This window comes from Argiope bruennichi, chromosome 10, assembly GCF_947563725.1.
Source record: "Argiope bruennichi chromosome 10, qqArgBrue1.1, whole genome shotgun sequence".
NCBI classification, from domain to species: Eukaryota; Metazoa; Arthropoda; class Arachnida; order Araneae; family Araneidae; genus Argiope; species Argiope bruennichi.
The window spans coordinates 108053963-108075911 of NC_079160.1; the positions used below are offsets into that span (position 1 = coordinate 108053963).

The window sequence follows — 21949 nt, forward strand, 5'->3', positions numbered from 1 at the left end:
TTCTAGGAATAAGTTGACGATATGATCAGTCTTATGTAAACAATATCCATATTTTCTTAAAAGGAAAGTAAAACACTTTTTTTAAAAATAAAGTACGTACTCTTCATGTAAGAAAGTGGGAATATACGATTAAAAGAGTGAAACTGTTTTGCTTGTCAGTTTGTTATCTGTTGAATCCGTTGCTTTAAGTTCAAAGTTTAATTTTGATAGCGATATCAAAGGCAGACACGAACTCGTTCTTCTCATTCAACCTAGAGGAATCGTAGTTGCTGTCCTGTCAAAAATGGCTACAAATAGAAATGTTACAAATGGTGCTCCTAGACAAAATGAAGGTAGGCGCAGTTCTTCATTGAAATAAATTTTTGAATTAATAATTTTTACACAAGATTTTTTTCGAAATAATTATTTTTTAAATTTTGGCTTGGTTTTGAGTCAATCAGTTCTCATCATTGATATTTAAAACAATTAATTGCAACTTTAACTTTATACTATTTTTTTTAATTTTTAATATGGGTTTATCTCTTTTTCTAAGCAATAAATTATCATCCGTTTAAAAATGTACGAGCGAAGATTTATTTATCTATATTTTACTATATATCTATGAAAATATTTCATTTGTTTCTTTTATGGAAGATTTTTTTTGAATTTTTAATATGATTCTCTTACTTTTCTAAGAAATAACTTATGATCTACTGAAAAATGTAAGAGTAAAGATTGTCTTATTAATGTTTTACTGCATATCTATCAAAATATCCATTTATTTCTTTTATGGGAGTTTATTTTTAATTTTTTATATGAGTCTCTCACTTTTCTAAGTAATAAATTATGATCTACTGAAAAATGTAAGAGCAAGAATTTTCTTATTAATGTTTTGTTGCATATCTATGAAAACATTTCATTTATTTCTTTTATGAAAGATTTTTTTTGAATGTTTATTATCTCTTACTTTTCTAAGTACTAAATTGTGATCTATTGAAAAATGTACGAGCGAAGATTTAGTTATCAATATTTTACTATACATCTATGAAAATATTCCATTTGTTTCTTTTATGGAATTTAAAAAAAAATTAAATATGATTTTCTCATTTTTCTAATTAATAAAGCATGATCCACTGAAAAATGTAAGAGCAAAAATTTTTTTATTAATGTTTTACTACATATCTATGAAAATATTCCATTTGTTTCTTTTATGGAAGCTTTTTTGAATTTTTAATATATTTCTCTCAATTTTCTAAGTAATAAATTATTATCCACTGAAAAACGCAAAAGCACAGATTCACTTATCAGTGTTTTAGTATATATCTATGAAAATATTCCATTTGTTTCCTTTATGGAAAATTTACATTTAATTATTATTTTATTCATTGTTTAATTATTGCAAACATTTATTCATTATCTACTTATGCCAACATCTTTCTATCAAAAATATTTTCCCATTTATTACAAACGATATATTCGTCGCCTACTTATGCCAATATCGCTCTACTAAAATATTTATTCCTTTATTGCAAACGATTTATTCATTGTCTACTCCTGGCAACATCGTATCGCAATATTAGTAGAATAATATTTATTTATGATTTTCTGAATTCTTTAGTTGTGCATTTTCATCAACATATGTTACGGCAAAATACTTTTAATAAAACTTACTCATACATGCAAACGATTTATTCATTATCTACTCATGGCAACATCTTTCTACTAATATTTATTTATGACTTTCTGAATTCTTCAGTTGTGCATTTTTATCAACCGGATTATTGCAAAGTTGATGTTTATACTTAAGTTTTATGTTCAAAAATTATACATTACATATTCGAAATAAATAAATAAATAAAATTTTATTTCTGTTTCAAATATATATAAAAAAATTCATTGTCACAGATATTAGTTTAAATGTTATAAAAATATAGAATTTAAACATTGCTTATCAGTTTTCTTTTGAATTTTTCCGAACTGCCAGCAATTCTTTATCTTTATTTTTACAGTTATGATGTTTATAACGTCATTGTTCTATCAAATGATTAAAAGATTAATTTAATTTCTAGCTGCTTCTTAGAAAAAAAAACGTAACATTTTTTGATAATAAATTATTTATATTAACCAAAAGGACTCGTATGAAAGCTGAAGACCGAGAATATAATTGGTGATTATTTTATTCAAAATAAATTTAAAAAGTTATTATTTTGAATTTTTATACTAGGAGAAATAAAAATTCTTTCTCAAAATGTATTGGCTTTTTATTTTATAACTTTTATATGGTTTAGAAATTAGCCATTGAGCCACGATTTGACTGACTAACATATAAATAAAATAATAATAAAAATGGTTCTTAAATTCCAATATTTCGTATTTCATGCGATTTTATAACACTGAAAAAAATTTAATTGGAAATTGAAATCTTTGTCGAAATTACTTTTACTTGAATAGAACAAATAACTGGAAGTTCTTATCAGAAGAGATTTTGGTCGCAAACAGCCGTGAAAATTATTTCTATTTGTATAAAAGTTGCAAAATATTAACCTTTGGAGTAAATTTAGCATTCTTACCGCATCTATCGTGTGATCTTTGGCGATCAATCACTGGAGAGCATTTGAAAATATTTAACAATTGAATTTGGGTTTTAGATGTGTTCTTTCGAACCGATAAAAACAAAAATTTGACCCAAAACTAGATTTATAGTCACAAAACCCCATACCAAAATTGATATATCTAAGTCATCACGTTTCTAAATTATTGCGTTTACATGTTTCTGAAAGTAAAAACCGACAGACGATCAATCTCTTATTGGATTTGGCTTAAAATTTGGTTGGAGTCTAGGCTATAGATTTCAATTCTATGTATCGAATTTTATTTTTCTAAGTTTCTTCGTTTTAAAGATATCGTTTCGAATAGCCGGACAGATAAAATTCCTTTAAACGGAATTTGCTTGATAAAAATCTACAAATTTGGTGTAAAGACCATATATCAAATTTCATTGGTCTTGATCGAAATATTTGTGAGATATGTGAGAGTGTTTTTCAATCTCAGGGTGGTTGAAAACGTGCTAGCCATAAGATTCCTCAAATGCCCGAATTCGGATTCTTTGAAGATTGCAATACATTTTCTATATTTCGTTTATGAGAATGTAGAAAGGGCACAGTATTTGTAGTTACAGTTAATAATAAAAAAGTTTTTAAACCATGATGTTTGTTTATTTAGTATAATTAACTAATTAGTGTAAACTGGCTGCCTTTAGCGACCAACTCTTCTTCTGTCATACTAATAGCTTTAATATAGTAATATTCGCTAACTGTGATGAACTATATCTTATCACACGAAATGAAAGTACTATTTTAAATTATGCCTGCCCAATAAATATAGAATTTTCTGATCTCACATGCAAGTGGTAAAATCGGTCCAATTGTTGGGATTGGGGACGATATAAATAAATGGAGAGTACGAAGTTGGAGGGCAGAGGAAAGTAGGTGGCCATTGAGGATATGTCTATTTAGATGCCATAAACTTTCATACGGTATAAAAAGTAATAAAATCAGAATAGTGGTTGGGGTGGGAGATTATTATTTTATTTTGCCAATTATTTAAATTATACAGATTATTCATTTACTATAAACCAAAAGAAGAAAAATCAGGACAACTTTAGTAATTTTTTGAAGTTAGGAAAAATAATCTCAAACAAGGATTGTCTTAGTTAATCAGAGTCGTATGGTCGTTTTAGGGAATTACTGAATGCACTTATCTCAGTGTTTCTAGGGAAAATATTCAAAATTATAACTTTATAAAAAGAGCCCATTATTTTAATCGCCAGTAGCTTCACTAGAGATCATATTATATTTGCATTACAGGAGGTATTCTATATGTTATTAAACATATAACTTTAAGTAGTTTTACTTTGCTGTGAATGATTTTTTTTTTTTTTTTTTGCCTATATCAAAATGGGAAAAAGGATTTCCAAAATTAAACCTGTGAAACTTATCAAAAGATCAGGAACTGTGTGAGAGGTAATAGCCTACTTAGGCTGTTTGATAATGCAAACTGAATGTAATACTGAACTGACTGTAATAAACCTGTACTGAATTGTAACTTTGTATTGCCAAATATAGATACCATGCTATATTTATAGTTAAGGTTAAAAAGTAAAGATTTTCCGAAAGTGATATTTTTTGTGAAGTTTAATTTGTCTATTTTTATTTATTTATTTAATATGAATTGTCCACCTATATTACACAAGAAAGAAAACCGAAGTAACTATGAAATTTTTTTGAAATCAGAGCAAACTGTCTTCATCTAGATAAGAGATATTCATCTTATGGACATATTTTTTAATAAAAGCATTTATCACATACAATTATTTGAAAAAAAAAAACATTTTCTGAGGAATATATTCAAAATCATAACATTTCCAAACGTACATATTATTTTGGTAGCTATTAGATTCATTGGACAAGTTATTATAGTCATATAACAAAAGGAACTGCATATGTCATCAAATACACTGCATACAATTCTTTTTTCTTGTCTCTAGCAAAATGTGAAATGAGTTACAAATTTAAATAAGTGTGACAGACCATGTAGCCATGAATAAAGTCCTCTATTTTTCAGCAGTCATAATATTTTACAACCTTTTGAAAAAACATCAGAGTTTTTATCAATAAATTCACTCAAGCACTTTTCTCTTCACTGCTCTTATGACAGCATGATTCATACATCACGCGACTTGTATCTTTCAGTTATCTTTTGCGACTTATCTCTGGTACGTTTGTAAGATAATCTAACGGATGATTCAAGTAAGGCAAATGAAGGAATTAAATGATTCAATAAATAAATAAATAAAATGGATTCCAAGTCTCCGTTAAACATTCAAGATAAATAAAATCATATTTAAGAAAAAAGTACTTTTATCACCAGATTTATTCTGAAACAACTATGTTTCACTTTCAAGTTCAATAATTATATATTTCACCTTTCTCTTGCAAGAATTATACAAAAAGAAGCTGCATTCATAAAAAATCTTGATATTTTAAATAATCTTCATATTGAGGATATATTTTATATACCTTCATATTGCAAATGAACTTTGGAAATCTGTATATATATATAAAACGCTAACGTACAAGGCTCAAAAATACATCTTATTACATATTATCGAATGGCAGCAGTTAAGTGTAAACAATAATTATTTGAATGTTTCAGACTGCTCCATTTTATGTTTTTTCAGTTGCACTTAATTCAATGCTGCATTAATTGATGAAACTACAAAATATTATTAGAAATGTTTTCGATAAGGCTCGATAAAATCTTTATTCTCTTAGAAAAAAGAAGAAGTAAAATAAATTCTTAAGCAGAAGTCAAATTAAGTTTAATTGAGCACGAAAATAGGCTTAACTATTGACAGATACATTATGACATTTAATTGCTATGACTTATCTATGTAAATTGATGACCATATCTTCCGAACTATTATCTCTCAAAAATGGTTTTTGCCTTATCTCAGAACTAAAAAAAAAATTTCCTTCTTAATAATATCAGTTTCATCTCTATACAATGTTTTCTTTATTTTTAACATTTTCTTAAATGTAATTCACACTCTGTTGCAATTAATTTTTAATGTTATGATGCAATGTAAATTCATCCTTCAAAATATACAATCTTGTGCTTCTTTTTTCAGTGTTAAAATTAAGATTTAAAAGAAAATCCTTTGTTTGAACATTTCATTCGAAGCAAGATTTCATAGTATTGTGGTGACGCTTTATAAGCCAGATAACAGGTACGAGACATGAGAAATTTCTTTTGTCTTGTGGTCATGTTACTCGGCTACGAACCATAAGGTTGCGAGTTCGATCCTCGCTTATTGCCAACAGCAACATTGGTGACCCGGACGTGATTACACAACCTTCATACAACTGTTGTGGCGCCCTCTACCAGAAATAAATAAAATCAATAAGCTGATAAAAAATCAGCCAATAAATAAAAAAAAAAATGAAGCTGATAAATAAGCAGCCAAAAAAATGAAGCTGATAAATAATCAGCTAATTAAAAAAAATGGATAAGGCGCAACAGCCAATATCACCACTAATAACATCAAAAACAGGACAAAATATCGTTCGTCACACCTCCGACGCACTGGAGGGGGAGTAATGTGGTGACGCTTTATAAGCCAGATAACAGCTACTAGACATGAGAAATTTCTTTTGTCTTGTGGTCATGATACTCGGCTACGAACCATAAGGTTGCGAGTTCGATCCTCGCTTATTGCCAACAGTAACAGTATGCACACTTCTAAATTTGCCTGTTTATACAGATGGTTCGAAATGTGGTAATAATGTTGGCTCAGCAGCAGTTTTTCGTAATGTAGTAATATCCGAAAGACTTCACCCTTTCTGTTCTGTTTTTACATCCGAACTTTATGCAATATATCTAAGCCTTCAAAAAATTGCAACCTTATCCCCTTCTAAATTTATTATATATACTGACTCTAAAAGTAGTATTGCAGCTTTTAAGAATATATCATCGGAAAGTCATCCCTTAGTTCTAAATAGTTTGCACATATATAATTCGCTAAAAAATAATTTCGCAATTAAATTCTGTTGGATTCCTGCGCATGTTGGAATTTGGGGAAATTAAAAAGCTGACAAAGCAGCAAAAAGCTCAACCCTGCTGAAGGAAAATTTTGTTCCATTATCCGATGCATTACAAGCAATAAAAATAATTCAAAGTAAATTCTGGCAAGCTACGTGGGAAAAGCTATCTGCAAACAAACTTTTTCAAATACAGCCATCTGTCAAGGGTTTCAAAAGTAAAATTCTAACCAGAAAGAAAGATGTCATTATCACGAGACTTCGAATAGGCCACACCTATTTGACCTTTTACACTCTGATCATACACCACTTTGTGATAAATGCAATTGTGTTTTAACGGTTAAGCATATTCTGTGTGAATGCCAAATTTTTAGTACACAACGATAAGTCCATTTTGGAGCAACTGTTTTCAACTTAAATGACATTTTAGGAGATAACCCTCATCCAAATATTTTTACTTTTTAAAAAGATATTCAAATTTTACATCAGATTTAATTGTTTCTTTTTCTTAAAATGCTTTAATGTTTAACACGAAAGCCATATTTGAACAAATGTTTGGCGCAGAATGATCAAATCTGGTCCTTGCGCCATAAAAACCAACTAACTAACTAACTAAATTTGCACGTTTTATAATTTGTTTCGATTTATTCAGTTAAATTCGTACTTTCCGGTTTTATCAAATAATAAAGTGAATTTTTAAAAAAAATATGCATTTCAAATTAATATTTAACAGCCTGATAATCTGTGCGAACAATCTGGTTACCAGAGGTTTTAAGTGATTTATATTTTAGATAGTGTAGTTTTCTGGGTTCTAGTGTAGATTTGGGTGTCCCTTCGATTGGCGACAAATTTCAGCAATGAAGCACTATTTCTGGTTTCCATAATGTTTTGTTTTCATTGACGTTACTGTTGGGTTATCGACTGAAAATGCCCTTGGCGCCGATTTTGGCGTAAAAAAAATCGCCAAAAAAATCAAGGGACACCCAGTTACCGCTTTCTGTACTAATGCAAGAATTAGGATTTGTAAATCTTTGATTATCACTGCTTTTAAAAATGGAAGAAAATTAACTAAAGAATGAAAGACATAAATGTTTATTCTAATTACGATAAACCTCAAAATCCATAGTTATAATCAGATAACAAATCTGATATTAATTTGAATTTTGATTATAATTTAAATACACTATAAAAATCATATTCTTTTTATTTAATATTTATCAATATAAAGAGCCTGACAAACAATTTCTAAACGCTGAAGTTCTTGATAATCTTCTTCGACATCAATTTTGATTGTTTTATCCGGATATCGGATGTATCCAATTAACTTATATTTAGATGTTGGTCTTACCTTATAACAGAACTATAAGCGAGAAATTTGATTTATTAGTAAATGAATACCCAATCTTCAACTGATTCAGGTGAAAGAGAAGTAAACACTTTGTATTCTACTTATCTCCTTGAGGGAGAATTCTCAGAATGCTAATATTCATTCTAAATATTCTCAGAATGCTTTCAGGGAATATTTATTAGGCTTTTACACTTGCGCGAAGTATTATCGTCAAAACAGAGTCACACATTCTCCATCGAAACAGTCTAGCTCTTTCTCTAAAGTCGATACTGCACAATGCTACAAACAACTTCCAGTGTTTGACCATTGATAATTTGTAACATCATGTGGCGGGACTTCGACCTATAACCTTCCAATGTCAGCGTGGGACATTCACGTTGGAAGACTTTTCGATGTTTGTTCATCGTCTACTACACCAGAGTCAAAGGAAATGTTGAAATTAGCAAAACATTCGCTTGTGTGGGCGTATGGCTACACGAAAAAGAGGCATTTTTTGCCTCCTTTAATTAGGTATTTAATCATTTTTTGCGATTCATTTTTGAATTAACAAACTGGAGCAAGACAATACCACCGTTGTTGCAGCAAATACTGCAATTTTTTCTTTTAATTTGCCTACTCAGATCGCCAAACGTCAGATTAAATTTAATTGGATCACACTTGTTTCTGTAACTGAAGAATCATTTGATTCAAACTTTGGACCAAACATTTGAGTCAATGCGGCGTGTAGCTCTAGGTGCTGACTGGTCTTTAAAAACCACTTCTCGCCTCTCAAGTGGTGTAGTGGCACTCAGCATTATTTCATTTTTCTGTCCATTCATTCACACTACGATATCTTTACTCTTCTCCTCCCGGCAAACGTTTGATTAGAGTACACCTCATGCCTCTTCACATCCGAAACCTCCCTCTCTCTAACTACATTCCCCCCGCCCATTCCAAATGTAAATTCAATCGCGATGTATATCCAAGATTTCGTCCCATTCCATTACCGACCAGTTTCTGCACTGACGATTAGTTTTAGCATGGAGTGATTGGATTTATAAGGCGTCATTAATCAGGTTAGACTGAGTTATTGAAACTCTATCCATATAGTCTAAATCGCACTCGTGTATAGCTTCTATCGGATCAAACAGATTCAACAAAGCTAATAATTCTACATTCATACATAATAATTCTACATAATTCTTTAACTCTAATAATTCTACATTATTTCACAACATCATTTATTTGTATTATTTTGAGATTTAATATGTGACTACGTACGGGATGAATTTTTGGAAAAAAAAAGTACGAAAATAGTTATATTTTTTAAACACTTTCATAAAAATATTTGAAAAAATATTTAAATATCTATCAAAATATACCAGTTAAAAGGTAAAAGTTTTTTAAAAAAAAATTGGAAAAAAGACTTTTTCTTTGCTTAAAAGAGGCATAAAGCAAAAATCTGCTTGTTTAGAAGTTTATAAAATGATTTGCTTAACATTTTGCAGATAGCTTAGAAAATATCAACAGTTCTAACTTAACTTGTTTAATAACTAACTTTCTGTCGCCAACGGGTACAGTTCTAGTAACTAGCTTAGAAAATATCTATAGTTGAGGAACTTATTTTTTGTTCCGGAACTAAAAAATAAGCTGTATTTCTATCCATTCTTTAAATATTGGAATTCAGTTGATAAATGAAGTGAATTTTTTAAATTTTTTAACATTTTATAGCACTAAAAAGCTATAAAATATTTCTAAATGAATAAATTACTTATTCTCTGGTTCAGGAACTGAAGAACATATTGTGGAATTATTATACCAAATTTGTACATTGATATGCATTAGATATTAGATTAGATTTATAAGGTTTATCGTAAGAAAATTCTATCAAAGATTAGAATTTGAGAAAATTGCATCTTAAAGATATAAAAAGCATCAAAATGTGTGGAAATACAATTATAAAAATCAGTGTAACTTCCAAAAAACAAACAAACTGGAAACCGAAATTCTAACAGTTTTATAAAGAAATCTGTTCAAATATTAAGAACATTGAATTAATTTTTTTTTTCATAATTTCGCAAAACAATCAACTTTTCAACGTAGTCCAATATCTTAGAATCACTCATAATCACTTACAATCCTATCTCGGAGTTTCTTCTGTATTTTCCACACAAATAGAGCCAATGGCGTATTTCTCTCATTTCCCGCGTATCTATTTCTATCCGTTCCCTTTACTTTTTTCGATCACTAGGCCGGAACAGTTAAATGTAGGTGATGGCATGACATAAGCCATCTCATCATTTCCCATATATAACTACAATATTTTAATAATATGGATATCTAACAACAGAACATGGACAAAAAATAATTAACCAACAGCATGCAAGGATTTTTTAAATCTTAAATTACTAATTTTCATTTTTCAGAGAATGAGCAGGAACGGGAACGAGAGCGCGATCTCATCGACATGATGAACGACCTGCAGAGCAAGCTGGTCGCCAACGGGTACAGTTTGGACCTCTCTCTGCCCCAAATCGTCGTGGTGGGGTCTCAGAGCGCTGGGAAGAGCAGCGTCCTGGAGAACATAGTGGGAAGGTCAGTGAAATAAATGAAATTATCATTTTTTTTTTTTTTTTTTTTTTTTACGTGTAGTACAAATACTGCAGTAGTAAGATTCTACCCTTTGCTTATTGGCTAGTATGCATGCTGTACAGTAAACTTTTAAGATTTTGTTATTTTTGCGGTCAGATTCCTTTGTCTTGCTCACAATCTACAGACAGATTTAGAGAAAGATACGATCCATGCCCATATAAAGGGTGTGCCAAAATTAACGTAAGTTTTGAATTTGCCACCATTCGTGCAATAAAGTATTGGCAACACTATTAAAAATCATTTGACAGTTGATGGTTAAGGGTAAGTAAAAATAGTGCGTTACACGATAGAACAACGTGTTAACGCTAGATTTGAATTAAATAAGAAACACAGTTTTTTTTCCTTTAAATTGTTATATTTTTATTGAATCGTAAAGTACACAGAATAAGGTTATGCATGGAATATGGAAACACAGGGAAAACGCCCTCCACGGCTTTGTTGGCACTTACGCACTCTTTTGTCGAAATTTACTATGGCCATTTTGCATAAATGTGATTGAATTTCCTTGATGAAGTGTTGAATTTCCTCCTTCAATGCACGCGTGCTTGTGACCTTGTTGGCATATACCTTTGACTTCAAATAACCCCGTAAAAAGAAATCCAGTGGTGTTAAATAAAACGGTTTAGGGGGGAGGCAATTCTCAAATTTTCGAACTTTTGCTGACAAACTTTCATTATTTTTTTTAAAACATTGTTCAAGAATCAAAACACGTTGTTCTGTTGTGTAACGCTTCATTTCTATTAACCCTAAACTATCACCTGTCAAGTGTTTTTAATAGGGTTGCCAACATTACTGCAGTAATGGTGGCAAATTCAAATCTTGCAATAATTTTAGGACACCCTTTAACATTATCCCATGTTTAATATAAAATTATATGCTGGAAAAGAAAAATAAGAATTGAGAACCTCTAATGCAGTTGAAAGGGACAGCAAATCATCTTCTTACGACAGAAAAAGAGATTTACGTCCAATGGAGATGTTTTCTTTGCTTCTTTGATATACTGTAGATCATTAAGTATATATTTCGCACTTTTTCTTTTAACCAATGTATTCTAAAATCTGATACAGATTTACAGTTGTGCTGTGAAAATAATATACTAAATTTCATTTCTCTACTATGTTGTGTTTTTACTTTCTCGTATATGTAGTATAGAGAAAGTATAGTAATCGTCAAAAAAATTTGGACTCGAGATTTTGACGAATCACCACGTTTCATTCCTCCCAGAGTTTGAAAAATACATGTTGGGAAAAAATATCTGTCCATCTTTCTGTCTGTCTGTGGCAAAGATGACTCAAAAACGCTTTAAACCAGACGGGTAAAATTTGGTATACTTTCTTTACCCAAAATTAGCAGATTTCTATCAAGTTTTGTGTAAAATCTGTTCAGAGGAAATCTGTCTGCTGGCTGATCAAATATAAGTCAACACGATTACTGCAAAATTAAGAAAGCTAGATTAATAAAATTCAGTACACATATTGAAAATTTAAATTATAGATATCTTTGAAATTTTCAGCCAAATCTAACTACGGGTTTTCGGTCAGCCGTTTTATACTTTCAGAAACCTATAAACATGATCATTCAAAAACGCAATGCTTTACATTTGGTATTGGATTTTGTGACTGCAAGTGCAATGTAACATGTGTAAGACGCAAATTCGATTTTCGGATACTATTAACGACATGGCAGAGATTAATCGCCTAAAACCTCGCCAAGGATGACACGATAAATTCAGTAAAAATACTTAATTCTTCGTAACTATTGTACGCCAATACCATGGAAGGTGTTTTCTGGTATGACAAGTTTATTAGAGAGTATGCGAGACCACTCCCACTGGTTGAGACATCGCATTCTCATACATACGATTATAACAATGTCGCTTTCATATAGGCTGACCGATATACAATCAATTCGTTGATAAATTTGATACGTTTCAGTGATAAAGCCATTAACCAAATTTCACAATTTTGGTTCTTATTGCCACATTGAAAAGAGGCAGTCGACTCTCCATGGCCGAATGGTCATAGCACTGGTCTCTTAATCAAGAGATCGTAAGTTCGAATCACGGTAGAGACAATGCGATTCACAGGCTGTATAAACATTAAATTCCTTGATTTTATGTTTCTCTTTATTTCATGTTCCAGAAGATTCTGGACATTTCTTTAGTTTTCCAGGCAAGTGTTCTGGACTTTTGTTACTGTCTTCAGAAAAGTATTCTGGAACTTTCCCGGCTAGTATAAAAGCAGAAGATCTGTCAGTCACTGTGATCTGCGTTCAGAGTTAAGTTAATAAATTGGTTTAGCTCTACTTCTTGTGTGTGTGTGTTATTGAGTTCCACACTAAAGTATCTACGTGACATTATACACGCATGCATACGGTAAGATATACATATTTCCTATAGACGGATTTCTTCCTATTTAGGACAAAAATCTACTGTTTTGTTATAAAGAGTGCATAACACATTTCATCCATGTAATTTTTCTACTTCTTTTAGTTACACTGTGCAAAAAAAAGTAGGACACTACAGTTTTTTTTAAATAAGGATTTTTTTATTTTTACTGCAATTATTTTTATATTTTAGATTATTCAACGAAAAAATATTAGTATCATTACAATTATATTCAAAAATAAAGTATAAATGGCAACTAAAATGGTTTCTTTCATTTGAAACCGTGTAAAAAAAGTAGAAGGACAGTTATAAATATATATATATATATATATATATATATATATATATATATATATATATATATATATATATATATATATATATATAAGCGGTTTTAGTAAGGAATACTCGTTCCATTAACTTTTATGACTTTGAATATTCTGTATTCTGTTTGGAAGTGAATCATACAAAGATTGGATTTCTGTTTGACAAAAATTATCCCATGAGGTATTTAATGCCACTCGAAGCTCCGAGAGCAATTCAAACTGCTTACCACCAACGTATACTCGACGAACAAGCATTTCCCGGATATTTTCTACTATTTTCAGATTGGGGCTTTTAGCTTACCATGGCACACTATTTGCAACGAACCCATTTTTAACTCCATTGGCGGTGCGGATCGAGGCTCCATCTTGTTGAAACATCCACTGTTCTCCTCCTAATTGAGAAAAATAAGGAAGAAACCCAGAATTCAGAACATTAATGTAGTCTGTATGCATCTGCCTACTATTGAGAAAGACCAAACTTGTTCTTACTACATAACCAACTGCTAACCAGACCATAAAACTTCTTCCTTCCATTTGTCTAGTTGAATAACATTGTTTTACATTCTTCAGACAATGCCAGTTGTATTGATAACCGTCTGGACTATCTAAGTTACACTTTTTTTCATCTGAAAATATCACAATAGTCCGTTATGTGATCCATGACATGTGTTCCTTAGCCCAAAACAAACAATTATCAATATGCGTTTGTTTTCACTTTGGATGATGCCTCCGTTTTTTGAAAACGAATCTTTCGAACCTTTGGATGTAGTTGTATACTTTTTGCTTGGACACATGATTAAGTCCTACTTGATTTCGAGCTTTTGCAACACTTCCACTACTCTTTTTAAGCTCGTGGGCAAGTTTTCTTTCATCACGCGGCGTTAACCTTTTAGGCCTACCAGTCTCCTTTCTTATTATTCTTTCTTCTTTTCTGTTTGGATTTTTAATAAAGCTAGAAATTGTATTGGGGCTTACATGCACTATACGAGCAATCTCTCTAATACCTTTACCTTCATTTTTATATGTAGAAATTTGAATTTTTTGAAAATCATTTAAGGATATACCTCTAGGCATCCTGAAATTAAAGCACCAGTGAAATTTTTTAACAAAATACATTTTCTCGAGAAAAACAGTTTTAAAAAAGTATATACTTACTCTCGCACATTCCTCCAAATAAAAATATATAGTAGGTGTCCTTCTACTTTTTTTGCACTCTGTAAATCATATCTTCTCGTCTTTCGAATTATAAATAGTGTTAGCTATTTGATTTGTACATGAAAATGAAGGAAGCACTGTTAAATAAAACCTACAAAAGAATCTATTAGCCAGGATAAAAATATAAAAGAAAATTAACAGAAAACGACTGTTCTTCTACTTTTTTAAGCAGAGTATCAAGTATTTAGACTAGCATTTTATTAAAACTCAGATAAGCCAAAAAAAGTGGAAGTTCGTCATAGTGTAGAGCTCCAAGTTTATGGCCATAAACATCATTCCTCTTTTTATATTTATACTAGAAAGTAAAAATAAAATTTTTAATAAGGATAAATTATGTCTTCTTGCAGGGAATTTTTACCCAGGGGTTGCGGAGTTGTCACCCGAAGGCCAACGTTAATCCAACTCTATCCAACACAAGGCGAAGGTAAGATTCGTTATTATTATTATTATTATTATTTTTTTTTTCTTGAAAGCTTTGCTTTCCCCAACGATTTCTCGCATACTGTTTTATATATATTTATACTTGTGTATATATAACTACATGTCATTGGTCAAAAATAATCACATGTCTTTAATAACTATATGTCATTGGTGAAAAATAACTACATGTCATTGGTGAAAAATAGTTCCAAAAGAGTAAATTAGCATGTGATTTTTGACCATTTTCTAGTGCTTAATCATAGAATACAATTAAAGCGCAAGTACCCGAAAACTATGTCTTTTGAACACCCTTTTTCCTACCATCTGGAAGCAAAATTTGGCGTAAGGTTACAATTAAAATCACAAATTCATATACGAATTTCGTATATTTAAAACAATGGGCTTTTAACTATCGCGTTTGCATATTTGTGAGACTATTGATAGACAGACGGACTTTTGATTCAAAATTTGATGCATATATATATATATATATATATATATATATATATATATATATGGAATTTTGCTACTTAAATTCGTATAAAAAATAAAAGTTATGTCAACTCTAAATCCTAATTAGGGTTGTGCCGAATTTGTCAATCTTATGTCAAATGGTCTGTTCAGTAGAGTGGTTTTAAACAATAGTAGCATACAAACACTTTTTTTTTTTTTTTTTGCAAATATGGATTTAGGGATTAGACGAAAAAAAATCTTTATTCTGATTGGTTTAGTTTAGTTATATTAACGTCCCGTTTAAAGCAACACGAGGGCCATTTTGGGACGAACCTCGCAATTCTGAACCGCGGTCAGATGACGAGGACGACACCTGAATTGGCATCCCCCTCTCCCCATTTAACGTGCAACAGGCCCCTTATACGACGATTCTTCGGTGGAATCGGGTCACGAACCTGAAACCCTCCGGTTCCAAAGCCGAGACCCTACCACCAGGCCACCGCCGCCCGTATTTTGCTTGGAATATATCAATAAAAACACAAAAAAAGCAGGAAATAACTGAAAAACAATACATTATGACGAGAATTTTATAAAACATTATTCGTTCGGTAGAAAAATATTTCTATTATATGGAAAAAAAGAATTTTCTGTCAACTTAAGGAAAGTAAATAAAAGCCATAATCTCTCAGAAAAAGTCCATCCAAAATGGAGGATTTTCCGCAATTTATAATGCAAACTTGCGAATATTCTATATTGCAGAGTATGGCTGGTTAGATTCATAAATTTAAAAATAAAAACTTTTCAAACAAAATGAAATGACTTCTTTGACATTTCACTATCGAAGGAATCATCTTTTTAGTGGATAACAAACAACTAAAAATAACAGCATCCGGTACTTTGTAACATTTTGACAGGAAAAAAAAGATTAATACATTTTGATTTAATTCTCATGAAATATTTATTTTATATTGATTCCTAAAATATGAATGAAAACTTTATATTTCGATAGATTCTTGTTTGCCACTGAATTCTTTATTTTGTAAAGAAGTCATTGCGTTTTCGAATTAGCGCTTTTACATATTTATGAATGTCTACACTACCATGTCTACTCTACTGTGTATCGAATCTTATTTATCTAGATTTCTTCGTTTTCTAGTTTTCGTGTTAGTTTATATTCGAACAACCGGACAGATGGACTTCCACTGAACAGATTTTACTAAAAATTTGACAGAAAACTGCAAATAGTGTGTAAAGACTGTGCACTAGTTTTTTTTTCTGTTTAGACCAAAGGATTTTTCAATTATTCTTTGACGCAGACAAACCGACATTTTCTAAAAATGTGTTTTTCGAACTCGGAGAGATTTAAAACGTGGAGATTCGTCAAAATCTCTAGTTCGAATTTTTTGACGATTACTGTACTTTCTCTATACTTTGTATATGAGAAAATAAAGATGTGACTTTTCATATCCGATTGCTCTCATTTATATCCAAAAAATGTAGGTTCTGCATTATTATCCTGGTTTTCTCACCTTTCCTTTCTTTTATTAGAATATGCTGTGTTTGGTCATCGGGAGAATCAGAAATTCACAGACTTCAATGCAGTGAAAGAGGAAATCATTGCACAGATGCCTCCCAGACACAGTTTCTCATCTGTGCCCATAGAGCTTAAAATATACTCTCCCAGAGGTAAGTTTTTAGGGGTCATTGCTGATCAATATTTTTATTAAAATTTCGATTTTATTGTTTTTTTAACTTACTCATCGTTTCATGTCAGTCACGTGAAAGACGAATACATGAAGCTTGATTGCACTTGCTCCAGTCATCACGAATTTAGGATGTAATAATCTGGCAGTTGACAATACATACTTGTTTAAGCAAAATAAAAATAAAAATCCAAAAAGTTTAACTTATATTTTACTTTACTTATTCTGGAAAGAAAGAAATTTTATATAAGATTATAAAAAGTTATGTATGAGGGTTGCGCAAATGAAAAGTGGACACGTGCGATTGCGTCAGAATGACTACAGCTATGGCAACGCCATCGAACAGGGATATAAAGGGAGGTTGGAGCTGTGCAGTGCACAGTGTGCACTGCACAGCTCCACTGCATACGGCGTTCAGCATTGAAAGCTGTTCGTGGTAGAGGAAATTGATCGAAAGTAAAGTCGTGTTTTAAACGGATGCGACCAGATCGGAACAACGCGCATAATACGGTTTTTGATTCTTTGATTACCGTGGATCACTCTTGATCGATTTGCTGTTCCAAGGGAACATTATCATTTCAACACAATACTGTAGTATTCTGACGAAACTACAGAAAGCTATCAAAAGCAAACGGCCAGGTCTTCTCACACAACAAGTGATTCTTCTCCATGACAATGCCCGCCCAGATGTCTCCTGGGAAACCCAGACGACCTTAAAAATATTCTCTTGGGAAGTGTTAGAATACCCGCCGTACAGTCCAGATTTGCTACCCTGTGACTTCCACATCTTTAGGCCATTTAAGAGAGCATTACAAGGGACGCTTTTCCATTTCGATGACGAAATGAAGTAAGCTGTGCAGGACTTCCTCAAGAATCAACTACTATCTTTCTATAGCAAAAAACATAAACTTACTTCTTAAACAATAAGATCTGTGTTAGAACGCCCACGGCAATTCCATTTGATTTCTAATAAAGACATTCTTTTCATTCAACTTGCCTACTTTTCTTTTGGACAACCCCTTATAGCATATTCAATGAAGATTTTATAAAAGAACAGTTGTATCAAAATTAGTTTGAAAAATGTTTGTCGGGGATGTTTTGAGATTAAATATATATCACGCTGTTGAAGATTATAAATGCAATATAAAGGTATTATCAGATTCCCGTAAGCTTTTGATGGCTGGTGACAGAACAGAATTAAGAATATCAAAATGTTGCAATCTAAAGTTAAAACTATTTGAAATCATTTGGTGACATCGTTGTTTCATGGCTTGGTACCTAAAGAGTTCTATTAGGGATGCTTTATTGGTACTTCATGGTCAGATTCAAGAGTATTTAAGGTTCTCTTAACTGGTTGCACAACTTTGAATAAATGTTGAATTATAAATATTTGAAAGAATGGCATATTATAGAGAATATCTTCCCCTTGATCTTTTGTTAACCAGGGGGAATGAAGATCTTTTGTTCACCATGAAATTTTCTCAAACACTCTTCAATTAAGATATTATCCCCCTTTAATACCACATAAAATTATGGACCTTAGGTTTGGTTGCAAATACCTTGCATGCCATTAGAAAACAATAATTACGAAACATAGGTCTTTGGCCTCAGTTTCATGTGCTTTGTGACGATGTTAAATACAGCTTTTATGTTCATGTCATTATTGCTATGTATTTAAGAATATTTTAAAAATGTATAATTATACGAAAGTTATACCAATTAAGCTTAAAACATTTTCTTGGTACCATGATTTGGACAAGAGTTTTGAATCACATTTAATTTTCTTTCCTTCTTTATTTTTCTTTCATATCTTTAAAATTTCATGAATAATAAAATTGATTTGAATTTGATGATAGTAATAAAAAGTATTATTACAAATTTTGTGTATAAATAATTTTAAAAGAAAAAAAGAAAAGTTAAAGAAAAATTGCAAATAACTAAAACTGATATAACTGAAAAGTTAATTGTATTGATTTTAACATGGCATAAAAAAGATTTTAGTGTGACAATAAGTTCACCAGTTAATGAGTAAAAATGCTCAAATTCCGATTAATTTGTAATTAATTAAAGTTTTTTAACTAAGAGCTCTTTCTGAGTGTGCTTCTAATACTCCAAGAAGTAACTAAAGGCCAAATTCGGTAGCTTTAGATCCAATGGAACTCCATATTTAGTTTGTAACGATCTTCTCACTACACAATTTACGAATAGCCTATTAAACCTATTAAACCTTATCATTTATTAAAATAATCTCAGTTCTATAATGATTTGTCCAATAACCTCAACAACTTTTTTTTTGCCGCAGTGCTGAAATTGACTCTTGTCGATTTACCTGGACTGGTGCGAGTGGCAGTGGACGGACAACCGGAGGGCAACATCTTGGAAGTGAGGAACATGGTCCTCAACTACATCCGACAGCCGGAGTCACTCATCTTGGCGGTATCGCCGGCCAACCAGGATCTGGCCACATCAGACGCCCTAGAAATCGCCAGGACAGTTGACCCACAAAGTAAGATAAAAACTTTTGACTCCTCTTAATTCCAAAGTAATAATCAGTTTTAATTTATTATATTTTGTTATGGAAAATCCATATGGTGGATTAACAGTGAAAAGTTCAACAGCCTCGGAAAAGGATCGAACATAGAACAGTTTTATTCTATGTGAAAACGCAAAGCGCATGTAACAAAATATAGTAATCCATTCACAAAATAGTACTTGTAGAAATAACTGCTACGCAAACAGCAATAGATAATCACAATAACATAAAGTGCCTATGGAAACTCACTGGAGATCAACACTCAAAAAATTCATTCTTTTACTACTTTGAGCTCTGTTTCTCGTATTTTTACATTCTTGAGTCAGGATAAAGAAGCTTCTAGAATGATAAGGTAACTCCACTCCTCCTCGAAATATTTCCAAAATTCCTGTTGTTTCAGGTGACTTCTTTCTTGACACCAAAGTCACTAAATTCATCGCCAAGTACGTAAATGCCCGCCAAGTTTATTGTCAAGACCAGGGTCATTCATCTGTCATCCAGTTAGCATCCATTAAACTCTTGTGAAATGTTCTTCCGTATTATGAAACTAATTGCGCAGGGAAGTATTATTACAGATGCGTAATGATACTACATAGTGTTACACTTATACAAATAAGCAATCAGTACAAAGCAGAATGAGAAAATTTTTTGTTTTTGTTTCCAGGTGTAAAATTAGAAATGTTTTTATATTTCTGCTGTTCATTTAGCCTCTTATGTGATGTTTTTCAGGACTAAGGACCATAGGTGTTTTGACAAAGCTGGACCTCATGGACGAAGGAACAGATGCCCGTGATATCCTTGAGAACCGACAGGTCACTCTCAAAAGAGGTATTTTTTGATAAATATTTTGAGAAACTAATTTTTTTTTTCAATCACGAATGCCACTTAATTGGCATGATGGATTTTTAAAAAAGTTTTTTAAATTTATTTATTGACTTAGAGCTAAGAAGTATTTTATGCATATACATCGTAATATAAATATAATATGTTTAAAAAAATTTAAAATAATGTATTATTTAAAAAAAATTATATTCTTTTTAAAAAATGTCCTTTTAAAATTATTTTAATGCTTCATGCTTTATAAATTTTTAAAATTTCAATTGAATTTAATTTTATACAAAATGAAAAATATTCTAGAAAAAATACATTTAATATATTTTAATTTTGTTTAAACCTTAATTTTGAGAAATATTATTATCCATCCATGCCAATTTTTTTTATTAAAACGTGTGGCTATGCATGTATTAATATATATGTGTAATGTGTGTGTGGGCGTGCGTGTGTGTGTGTGTGTGTGTGTGTGTGTGTGTGTGAGTGTGTGTGTGTGTGTGTGTGTGTGTGTGTGTGTGTGTGTGTGTGTGTGTGTTCCACTCAACTGGATCATTTCAACCAAACTTAAATATTAACTTAATTAGAGCCTATTTCAACCGTCTCAAAGATTGCATGCTTATTCTTTAAGACAAGAGAAAGAATATTATTAATTTTTCAAAATGTAAAAGTTGATAAAATATTCAATTATCCAGAAATGAACCGAAATTTTGCCGTTTTTCTGCAGTTACTTCGAAGTAACACAGTGCCCTCTTTCGGGAAATATTTCAATACCCTCTTATCAATCAAAATTTTGCATTTCAATGATGTTATCTTCCTTTTTGCACATGTATTTCACAATATTTCTTTAAATGGTTATTAATTTTTAAAAAATGAAAAGCATTAAAATCAATGTTAACTTTAAATTATTCTACGGCTATTTTTTAAATTTTGGTTTATTTTAATTCATTTCTTTTTTACCAGGTTTTCCTTTTCCCGCCGTAGTGATTTAACAATACTTAAAGGCAGGCATAAATCAATCACATAAACGGAAGCAAAATAAATAAATTAATTATTTATTATGGCACAGCTTGGCCAGTATTGGCCCTTGCGCCATAAAAAAACAATCAAATCAAATCAAATCAAATTATTTAAAAAATAAAATTTTTGCGTACGCCGACAACAATTGCTTCAAATTATGACAAATTAAACACTTTTTTTGCTTTCTTTCCATAGAAATTTGGTTCAAAATCACCTGTAAAAATTAAATGGCTATGAAATTAAATTTTTTACTTTTAATTATATTAATTTCATTTTTGTGCAACTTTACTTTCGCTTGTTATTAATTATTTAAAAATTTTAATTTGGGTGATTTTAAAATAGTATAAAATTTATAGATATCCCTTTGTTGAGTAACGTTACAACTTTTAACTATTTATTCTCTGACGCTTTTTAAAAATTTCTCACAAGGGGAGGGCACGGGGTTGAAATCTGAGATCGGGATGAGATTTAGTATAATGATAGTATACATTTAGAATGTTCATTCATG

General features: G+C 31.0%; 1 protein-coding gene across 1 annotated transcript in view; it reads left to right on the forward strand.

The window, feature by feature from the left end:
• The first annotated feature begins 207 nt into the window (after positions 1 to 207).
• The window catches only part of LOC129988104 (dynamin-2-like), a 48326-nt gene continuing 26584 nt past the window's right edge, over positions 208 to 21949 (forward strand). Inside the window, exons 1-6 of the mRNA XM_056096229.1 lie at positions 208 to 332; positions 10332 to 10500; positions 14832 to 14908; positions 16906 to 17043; positions 19363 to 19566; positions 20323 to 20421. Coding sequence (XP_055952204.1) covers positions 284 to 332; positions 10332 to 10500; positions 14832 to 14908; positions 16906 to 17043; positions 19363 to 19566; positions 20323 to 20421 — 736 coding nt within the window. The 5' untranslated portion in view covers positions 208 to 283. The remainder of the gene's footprint in view (positions 333 to 10331; positions 10501 to 14831; positions 14909 to 16905; positions 17044 to 19362; positions 19567 to 20322; positions 20422 to 21949) is intronic.